This window comes from Plasmopara halstedii (assembly GCF_900000015.1).
Source record: "Plasmopara halstedii genome assembly, contig: Scaffold_672, whole genome shotgun sequence".
Classification (NCBI taxonomy): domain Eukaryota; phylum Oomycota; class Peronosporomycetes; order Peronosporales; family Peronosporaceae; genus Plasmopara; species Plasmopara halstedii.
The window spans coordinates 126,536-137,795 of NW_020187589.1; the positions used below are offsets into that span (position 1 = coordinate 126,536).

Sequence of the window (11,260 nt, forward strand, 5' to 3'; positions counted from 1 at the left end):
AATTAATGACCGGTGGGCAAAGAAAGTGCTCGTGAAGTGACGTTTTGCGCTCACTTTGCTCTAAGATTAAGCTGAAGGCTCACACGAAGAGGCGTGTAGGAGTTTCGCCCCAGTGCTGCGCGAAAGTGATGGTGAGAAGCTTTATCATAAATTGACTTACGATAGAGTCGTCGTGACTCTTGCAGCTTGTAGTAAAGAAAGCTGGACATCTTAGAGTAGGTCCAACTCGTTTGTTACAAGCTGGGCATTATCGTAGGGTGCACGGTGGGATCTAGAAACATTAAGGGCAGTGGAAAAAAGCACGAAGGCTTGAGAGGCTGAGCACAGCAAGTGAATCTTGCTTTGAAGAACGGCTAAGCCGTGTATTGCCGAGTCAAGATGAAGGTGTTTGGTCTAGATTCGGAGAGTCGCTGGGCCTCTCAGCAAAGAGGTCCTTTGCATCCTCACCGGGAATTTCTAAGCACGTAGGTATTGAAGAACGCACTTTTAGCGGGGCTCGCTGAGCCATTTAATTAATGTGTTGCACAGGAGCAGACTTCCGGTTTAAGTATTGGCACGGTTAAGCGCACAGACTGGTTTGGAACTCTAGACGCAGTAGTGTCTCTTTGAGTGGTCTATTTCGCAAAGTTTCTCAAGAATGCATAAGAGCTTTGAGCTCAGTGTGGTCTGCATGTTTGTGGGATGGAACAAGTACTGCTTCCTTACGTATTTACAACTACACATTTGGTACAATTGCATCAGCTACAATATTGTACCATTACGCTAAACCTAGTGTAACTGTTAATATAAGTACAGGAATATCGGTATTAATATTGATTACGAAAGTCTGGAGCCCAGTGTGGTACACACATTTGTGGGATGGGGCAAGTACTGTTATCTTAAACAGTTGCTTTGACACAGTTGGTACAATTGTATAAGCTACAATAATGCACAATTACGTTGAACTTGCAGAATTTGTGAATGCCGAAAGATCGGTATTAAGCATTACGGATTTAAAAAAATGCCACAAGTTAAAAAAGAAATTCAGGTAAAACTTTGGAAATACTAACACATATACATTCGATATCAGTCTGAACATATTTTAGGTACTATAAAGGCGATCGATTCCGCTCCTTGTGGGAATGCACGAACCTAACTCCTTTGCGAACTCTGAGAGTCAAGGCTTCGCCTGTGCAAGGTACACGACAAACCTGTTGCAGTCAAAACCGCTGCCTCGCTTTTGTTTGACAATTTAAGTATCTATGGCTTGTGGCGCACCTTCATCCGATGTAAAGTGGCAACAAAGGGACGAACGCAGTCGCACTGAGCGACTCAATCACGCGGTCCTTGTTGTCCCAAGTCCGTGGCCGTGTAATGGGGTTACACGTGCCCTTGTGAGAAAGGGCGGGCCGCACAGTATTGTGCGACCGTACATAGGTGTGTATTACACAGTTAGTGTAATAGCACGGTGGTGTGGCTACACCGTAACAAGAAGTCACCAAGTGGCAGGATTGCCAGTAGTAATGCGTATTACTATATTAATTAGGTTTTGCTATATGAAATATGTATTGCTATACTAATTAGGAAAACCTAGGGTTTTAAATTCTGGCGGCTCTGCCGCAACTAAAACAATTAAATACAGTGTCGTTTCTGAACAGAAGTATTCGTTTGCCTTAGTAAGGCTCTAGTACTTAGAAAAAGCTGGTTGCGATCCGCTACACATGTATTGGTTCTTGGAAAGAACGTAATGTCGGTAACCTTAGCTTAATTTTCTCGAAGCAAAGAGCAACGGACGCCCCGCTGCTCTTGGTAGCTTTTGAAGTCAATCTACGCCTGAATTATTACGACTGATCCTTTATGAGCATGGAGAGATATCCCTGATTGCCTTAGCGCATGCAGGACGGGCTTAAAAGACTGATGTTCTTGCTGGGCCCTGAGGGCGTGGGGCACTTCGTTGCGCAAGGGCCCGAGGCCAACCGCGGCCTAGAGGCGAATTCAAACTATGAAAATGCTCTGTTATAGCACTTACAGCAAAAGCTGTCAGAGTCGACTTCGTCTATGACGCCACCGTCAACGACGGATGGTGCCTTCCGACCCAGGCCGCTCATGGTGAGCGTTTTGACCTTTGAGGGTAAGGATAAAGATAATATTCGTCTCTGCGTGAGAGAGGCCGAGATGGCTATGGCATCCGCTATGATTCAAAACGAGCAACAGCGCGTGGTGCTAGCTATCTCCAGGCTCGGGATCCAACAGCGAAAATGGGCACCAATGTGCGGTGCTTTGGTTGAAGCTGCGTTGCCTACCTGGAAGTAGCGGAAGCGTCAGCTTCTGCGAGTGCTTTCGTCGCCTAATCCGGCATATCGCGTGAGATCGCGGTTCCTTGCTGCCCATCAGGGCAAGAAGGAATTGGGACTTTGTCCAAGAGTTGAGAACTCTTATTGCCGGGATGGCAGCAGATTCTCCCCCCTAGGCGGTCGCAGTGACCGTCTTTATGGAGGGCCTCCGCACTTGCATGGCCATAATGAGTGTCTTCCGTGTGCATCCGTCTTCTTTTGAAGAAGCGTTGAACGTTGCATTGAATGCCTAATTCAGCTTCATGTCGATACGACTTGGTTGGAATGCACACTCTCAGAGCTCGTCAAGCGGGCCTGACCCAATGGATCTCAGCTTTGCTAAGAAGATGAAGGGAGAGCTCCGAGCTGCTGAGCAGCGTGTAAACACCCAAAGGTGCTTTTATTGTGGAGATACGCGTCACCTTTGGACGAGTTGTCCCTTGCGCTCGTCGAACCGACGTCCTGCTTCCAACCAGTCTGGTTTGACGCGGGGAAACCATACCACCCAGTAGGCGTGGGGCGCCCTACTGGGGGAGAACTAAGTTCTGTTGAGCCTCAAAGAAATAGAGGGAAGCAGGGCCCAGTTCCGAAAGCTAGCGCTCGTGAACACGAACGTTCGTGAAAGCCGAGCTTACTAGTCGTAAAAGCGATCGTGAAAGCCATAGAAAATCCTTATCAATTCTGGTGCGTCGAACATTTATGCTCGACGCTCCACGGTCGAAGGAAGTCAGCTGTATTAGTCCTAGCCTTGGATGCAAGGTATGACGTTATCCTTGGTATGGCATGGATTAAAAAAAAAGCAGAGCCATGGACCGAGTGAAGGTCGAAGACCTCGGGCGCTACGCGCACGTCTCTTAGTGGAGCTTTGGTGAGTCATAAACTTATTTCTACTAGGATGTAGAAGCACTATTGACGCGGGTACTGGACCGGGACGGTCAACGAATATCGGAGTATCCGAGTTGTCAAACACCGAAGGTGTATTGGACAAGGGTCCCGAGCGTGGCTCGCAGGCTGACTGTGGAGCGGCACGTAACCCACTGAGCGCTGCACAAGTATTGGAGCAGTCGCTGCATGCCAAGAGTAGTATAGTCGACCAAAGGCCGAGGCATCAAGGGCGAGGTCCTTGTGATGCACGTGGAGTGGCACGTAACCCCCACTGAGCGCATCTCTCGTTTCGAAGCAGTTGCTGCATGCCAAGCGTGGCATGGTCGGACGAGGTCCGAGGCATCCTGGGCAAGGCCCTTGTGATGCTTGGGGAGTGATACGTTATCCACTGGACGAAGACTGCGGAAATAGCCGCTCTTCGTTGGATTTTGTTAGTAATATGAAGGCTCCATTGGAGCAGGGAGTGGAGACACTGGACCACGCCCAGTGAGTGTTCCCACTGTCTTCGATAAGACGTAAAATCTCAATAGAGAGGAGATGGCAAAGCCGTATGATATCTGCAAGACGCAGGGTGTCGACCCTGACCCAGGGTGTGTCTTCCATAAACGATAGTACACAGCTGTATACCCTTCTCAGCGGTATGACGGAAGGAAAAAGGACGTCACCCTCGAGGCTATTCCCGCGGTGGATGCTCTTCTTGAGCTGGACGAGATGACCTTCGAAGAGTTTGGCGGTTCCTTGAATGAAGGCAATTTAGCCGAGGTGGTCATAATAAGACCGAATGAGGAGATCAACTAGTCGTCGCTTTTGGATGAATCTGTTCTTGAGGACACTAAACGCACAAATTGGATCGTCGATCCTGAAGGATCTTTCTGATCCGTATAATTCCATAGTAATGGATTTCCAAGACGTCGTCTCCAAAGACCTCCGTCGGTTCTACCTCCAGACCGAGGTGTGCGTCATCTGATAGACCTGGTTCTGGGAACCAAATACTGCGTAACACGCCAATAGTTTCTGCCCAAGAAGCGTTTTGACGTCATTAACGCCTTTTACCGTGAGAAGCTTGAGGCAGAAATGATGCGTGAAAGCAAGTCTCCCCATTGGACACCCACGTTTTGTGTCCGGAAGCTGATCGGCAAGTGGTGTATCGTTCACGCTTTTAATAAGCTAAACACTGCCACCATTTCGGCACAAATGCAACTTTTTAGACAGGATGTTCTTATATTATCTTCAAAACAATATGGTTGGCCGTAAAAGTCGACTAGATCGATGGTTATCACCAATGGCTCATGAGATGGATTGATATTCCGCTGATAGAGGTGGGTACTCCGAGCGGCATGCTTTGGGGGTTGCTGGTGATACCCCAAGGGCTGTCAAATGCACCAGCAACATTCATCGCAATTTTTAACTCCATCGGGCGTATGTACAGACATACTTTGACGACATCTTCGTCCACAGTCGTGCGGTGCACGGGAGGACATATGAGGAATATCATATCGTCCATTTAGGAGCGGTGCTTGAGTGCATGCGCACGAATTAGCTGTATGCTAATGCCGATAAGTGTACCTTCGGCGCGGAAGGAATTCTCTTTTTAGGGTGCTTCATCGGAAAGCGTGGCCTTCGAGTGGATCCCGCTAAGGTGAAGGCCATTGTCGACTTGCTGGTTCCAAAGAACCAAAAGGACTTGCGCAAGTGGTCTGGCCTTGCCAACTACCTGCGCAAGTATATCGCAAATTATGCGGAATGGCACATTCATCGTCAAAGTCTTTAGCAAGGATGCGGAACGGTGTTGAGACATCGAACATCGAAGGCTATTGACAGGGACAAAGCCAGCCTCCTTCATGCACCAATACTGGTTTTGCCAGACCCCGGTCGTTTTTTAGGTGTCGTCTGTGACGGACTTTGCCGTCGGATTTGTACTGCTACAAGGAAACGCCGAGGGGCGAAATCGGGTGATGGCGTTCGAGTTCCGCCAGCTTAAAGATACGAAGAGGAACTTCCCACTCCACGACAAGGAATTACTCGCGATGAAATCTGCACTTGTTGAGCTCAGGGTGCACCTGCTCGGCTCAAATTTGTTTGTGATCTACACAGATCATGCGTCCTTACGCCCTGCGACTCAGTCGCCTCATCTCTCGCAGAGGAGGGCCAGGTGGCTCTCCTTCTTCGCAGAATATAACTTCGTTAAGCCAGAAAAGCAGAATGCTTAAGCTGATGCGTTGTCACGCAGACCGGATTATGAGCTTGCTCATGTCACGACGGTGACGTCCTCAGTGACGGGTTTGATCCGTGCCGCATATTCGGGTAATGGTATGTGTTGCGCTACTACGGGCTCTCGGGAGCAAAAAGTTTGGAAAATCGGACAAGAATTTGTCGGTCCGTTTGTGCACACGGTGACACCGATATTCGTTGAATGTATTATAGCACCGATTCATCAGATACGCCACGAATTACGATTCCTCACGATGAGAATTTGAAATACTAAATCCTCTATGAGGCCCACGACACCCCACTTACTAGCCATCTTGGTCGTGAGAAGACGTGCAGTTCTGTGTTCTGCCACTACTGGTGGATTGAGCTGCACAAATGGACGAGCACCTATGTGCGCACGTGTGAGACGTGTCAAAGGGTGAAACCCTCTCCGGATGCGGCGGCGTCGGCGCCATCATGGCAGGTACACATACAAGAGTAATTTTTACAGTCACATTCGCTGGCCTGTTTGCCGATACCATCCAGGTTGGCAGTCAATGAGTATGGACTTTGTGTGCTGGCTTGTCGAAAGACTCGGCGGGCAACACGGGTGTGGTGGTCTTTTTGTCGACCGTCTGAGCAAGATGGGTCATCTTGCGGGCAGCGCCGGACACCATCGACGGTGTCAGTACAGCGACACTGTTTGTGGATCGTTTGTTTCGACGACATAGATTATCGGAGTCAGTAATCCCTGATAATGACCCGCGCTTTACCAGGAAATTTTGGTTTGCACTCTTCAGGGTGCTGTTCACCAAGTTGACTTATGTCTACAGCGGACCATCCGCAGACCTTTGGTCCGACTGAGCGCCTGATATGCGTCGTTGAATACGTTCTTCGCAACGTCTTCAACGACGCAGAAGCGCTGGAAAGTTTTTAGGCCACTCGTTGAGTTTGCTTTGAATAATGCAGAACATTCATCGACCGGCTATGCGCCATTCAACGAGCTTATTAATCCTCGCGTCCCGGCGACGCCGCCATCCCATGGTTCAAGGCTTGGTAGGAAGAAATAGCCGAACAGCTAGCTGATGTCAGCTCCTTCACCGTGCGTAAAGAAGTCGGGGACTTAATGTCTACTAGACTGAGTACGTTCGCGATGCGATGACTGAAACTCAACATGCAGAAGGAATATGCAGACGAAAAGGAAGAAGAAATGCTGGAAATGTTGAAGTCAGAAACCTGGTTTTATGAAAACTTCTACACATGCAGTTTCTGTTGTCTTTAAAAGGATGCTTGGTCCACACTTTATTGGACCTTTTAATGTCGTGGCCAAGCGAGGCCTAGTACGCTGAACCTTCCGATAAGGACGCTCACCGACGCAGTGTATTATATGGGCTTGCTTAAGCCATACCGGGATCTGGCCCAAGTGAACACGGAAGCGTTGGCGCCGGGGCGGCGCCCAAAAGCGCTTGGCCACCCAGAAGCTAAACCAGCAACGGGTTCTGAGCACGGATTGCAGCACCTTTCGAGTCCAACGGCGCAAGGCGCTCCACAGTCAATCAAAGTGACGTATTCTTCTTCTTAACGACCAGGAGCCGCTCCGACAGAGCACGATAAATCTCAACACAAGGCAAGCGGTGCGCAAAGTACTCCAGACTCTCGAGGTCTTCCGCACAACGGTAGGCGACCTCGGAGAGATGCTCGGCAGAGTGCCGATGACGACGGACCTTGTCCTCCAACGCACTAAGAGCATCGCGAATCACCGGACGGCGATCGACCACGTCGTCATCGTCCGCCTTTAACTCTTCTTGATGAAAATGGTGGCGCTCACTACCACGTAGAACGCCTTGTTGGTCATTGTTGTCGACAGGGTTTAACCCCATATCTTGTGAAGTTGTGGGACTACTCAAACTCCGAGAACTCGTGGGAGGTTGAGGTGTTACTTCGGCAAAACTGCCCAGACGTCGTAAACGCTTATGACCAGAAGGATCATGACGGTTCGCGTCATCTTGCGCACCGCGCTTCTCAGTAGTGTCCCGGGAAGCCGGACGACCATGAGCTGAGCTACAGCTATGGCCCTGAGCTGTTGTGCTCTTACGCTCACCCGTGCAAGAAACCACAGAGCTCTCAGGAGCCATATGGATTGTTCCTTGTGTCGCAGGGTCACAACACGCAGGAAGTTGGAGTTGCGCCTTGATTTTGGCAAATTCAAATCTTAGACGGCGCTAAACGCGCACGTCCACTTTCTTGTGGTTCACTATAAGATAGACAGCAAAGAAAGTTTCCGATGCCGCTGCACCCATCGCTCAAAGACCTCATCGTCATCTGCAGCGGTTTCGCCAGGGGCGAGCACCACAGGAATAGCCCCCATTGCGGAAACTTGAGTATCTCCTTTTAAAGCTCGAAGTCGAGCGCGGTACCGATCCATTATGATCTCTTGAGGTACCAAAAAGCGAGCTTACAGAACTTTAGCTGATCAAACTTAGCTTGTGTAGTGGCCGGAGGCCCTACTATGTAGACACCGAACGATCGAGTGATTGCGTCTTTTGCTTCAGTAGCAGGATTCGTCGAGCGGAATCCGTATTTCACACGAGGTGATAAGACCAAACGTGGATACGAGCACAGGAGAGCCGCCCTGTGAGCAGCCTTCAATTGCTGCTCCTTTGCCTCGTCGAGGCGATTGTAAATAATACACTTCCTCCGGGAGCTGAGAGGTCGGGGGGCGGACATGGTGTTGGCAGGGTTTGAGCTGGGCTGACGTCGCGCCGTCGGCGCACTTCATCTTCCTCGTCATCCCATGCTGAAAAAGGGGTGTACGACTCGTTGTCGTCTTCCTCCAACTCTTCGCAAGTAAATCCATCGCCCGGGGCGGGCGCGTTGTGTCGCGCCCAGTCGCCGAAGGCTTGGGATGCGCTTTCCGTGAAGCTGTGGGCGTTCTGTCCGCAGATGCACCCTGTGCAGAAGAAGAAGGGCATTGCCCGCGGGTGCCCTCGCTATAAGCCAGGCTGGGTGATTTGTGTGTTGAAACGCAGTGCCCATAGAGTGGAGAAGGCTTAAAGTTGTTCTTAATAACATGAAGGTGTCACAAACACGCGAGTCTTGTATGCGGCGACCGTTAAATGTGATATTCACAATTCTACAGGGGGAGCGGGCCCATGTGAGAAAGGGCGGGTCGCACAGTACTGTGCGACCGTACATAGGTGTGTATGACACAGTTAGTGTAATAACACAGTGGTGTGGCTACACCGTAACAAGAAGCCATCACGTGACAGGAATACCAGTACTAAAGCAAAACCTACTATATTAATAAGGTTTTGCTTTATTGATTATGTATTACTATATCAATTAGGAAAACCTAGGGATTTAGATATCGGCAGCTCTGTCGCAACTAAAACAATCAAATACGGTTTCGTTTTTGATCAGAAGTGTTCGTTTGCCTTGGCAAGGCTTTAGTACTTAGAAGTAGCGGGTTTCGATCCGTTACACATGTACTGGTTCTTGGAAGAACGAAAGGTTGGTGACCTTAGCTTAACTTCCTCGAAGCAAAGAGCTACGGCAGCCCTGCTGCAAGATTCACCTATGTACTTTAGCGCTTAGGCTAAATACAGTAAGTAATTGCTTAAATCCGAGCTTTTAAAGCCCGCATTGTTAGTACGCTTAACTCTGGATCAACATGATCGGATTTTTTTGACATTGAGCGAATCCAGCATTATTTTCCGACTTTCAGCTATTTTCTATATTGAAGTCATCGAAACAGTTTGCTGTATAATATTTTTTGTCGATAAAATATGTTTGAGTTTTTACCAATCTTGCTTGAATCAAATCGTGATTCTGGAGGATTGCAAATTCTAGAATCGAGGTCATCAATTTGCAAGAAAGTGCCGTCTATTGAAGCTCTTACGGATTCTTCATAAATGTCGACTGGATACTCCGGAAACACTTTACCTTTCCTAGCTCCACTTCGTCCGCCTCTTTTTCAAATTGATGATCATTATCTCAAATAACCGCATGTCGACACGCTTCAAAATCGGGTTTATCCAAACCAAGAAATTCAGAAAGCTGTTTATAAAAAAGTCTTCGTATTATTAATTCATGTGCAATGGAGCAGTTCTCCATCATCGATATCCAATCACTTAACATGCTGACCTCACTTCCTTTTCATCAATTGTCTGTCCACTTGCACAAAGCTCAGGACTTATATCAGCTTTAGCAACGCAAATCTTCTATGTCTCCGCCGGGATTAAATAAAAGCCGCATCCGGCTAATGAGCTGGTTTTCCGAATTCCATTCCCGCTGCGCCTCGTCTCGAATTGGCAGCATATGCTCCTGGGCGGATTTGGGTTATTTGTGAGATTATGATAGGAAAGACTATCGATCATTAGAAAAATTATTGCATATTCAACTCAGCGAAAATTCCCATGTTCATTGGCTGTTTGCATGATGTCACATCGACGCAAATATGCTGCCCGTATTCCGTCTTTCATAAAAGGTTGAGAATATCCAGTTTAATTTATCAAGAGATAAAACCCTATTTGGCCAATTTGGCAACAAATAAAGGGCCAGAAAAGCTCTTATAATCATTGATTAAACACAACAACATACACCAACGCCTTCTCTTGATTAAAATATGGCACCATTCAGATGTACAAGCCAGCGAATTGGCTTTTTTAATTATTGCTTTGGGATGCTCTTAGTTCTGGTTGCATATCAAAAAACAATGAACGTAACTGTAAAAGGGCGCTATTCACAAAACTTTCCAGACACAACACAAACATTTGTGCTACGGAAGCGGTTTCCAAAGTAAATCCCTAACTTGAAGGTAAGACGATCAACATAAGGCTTGAAGGCAAATTTACGACTGGATTAAGATGAGTTATGGTTCCTCGAGCTTAAAGCAATATATCCTAGGGGCGTCTGGATGTTTTACTATCAAACCTTGATTCTCAGTGAATCTGATTTATGCAGTCATAAGTGTACTGGGTGGAATCCCAGCTTCAGAATATACAGGATGTTGGTCCATGAACATGAATTTTGGAAAAGTTGAACTTCAACTTTCGTGGATAATGTCCAACAAAATTTATAAATACACAAAATAACGTCGGTCTCGTTACCAGTACAAATTCGTATGTAGGAAACACCATTCTGTATCACGAAAATGTTTGTGGCCTCATATAAGAGGCCACATATGCATGTGAGGGTACGTTACAATAACCCCCCCCTTTGTTATAATAACAACAATACAAACACAAGGTGCACAGATGTCCCTTCAATTCAAAGCTATATATAGTCCATTACAGTTACGTTCTCGTTGAACTATTTTTTTTCTCGAGCAGTGGTTAACATTAAAGAGGGCAAAAAACGCAGTTTAGCGAGGCAGCAGCCGAAAAAAGGAGCCTGTTCCATTGTAGATGCAACTCGGGCCTCATTCCTACAAACGCCTAACTTTTCTCAATGCTTTGAAGGCAGCTATATTCATAGGACGTTCTCGCAATTTGTTCGCTGTAATCATCACTGTAACGGGATTACACATACCCTGCTAACAGGGGGGGGTGTCACAACAGATGGGCATGGTGTGACCTCACTCAAACAAGAATACGGTACGGGGCTGGATAGCCAGTAGTTATACATATATTTAGATTTTACTAAACATATTTAGGAAAATATATGCATTTAAAATTAGGCGGCTTTGCCGCAGATAAAAAAAATAAAGTCAGTTTTGGATTTTAAACGGAAGAGTTAATTAGTCTTGGGTTAAGGCAATAACTACTCTTGGGGTAAGCGGATTGCGATCCGCTAACTCGTACTTGTTCTAAGTATAACGAAAGGTCGGTGACCTAAGTTACGTTTCCTCAAAGCGCAAAGCTACGGCAGCCCCG

The 11,260-nt window shown here is 47.5% G+C and overlaps 1 protein-coding gene across 1 annotated transcript; it reads right to left on the reverse strand.

Moving 5' to 3' along the window:
- Positions 1-6,943: 6,943 nt before the first annotated feature.
- On the reverse strand, positions 6,944-7,522 carry PHALS_13651 (uncharacterized protein; the record flags this gene model as incomplete). The annotated part of the gene is made up of 1 exon (XM_024729449.1): positions 6,944-7,522. The coding sequence occupies one exon, from the start codon at positions 7,520-7,522 to the stop codon at positions 6,944-6,946; it is 579 nt and encodes a 192-aa protein (XP_024579825.1).
- Between the last annotated feature and the right edge of the window lie 3,738 nt (positions 7,523-11,260).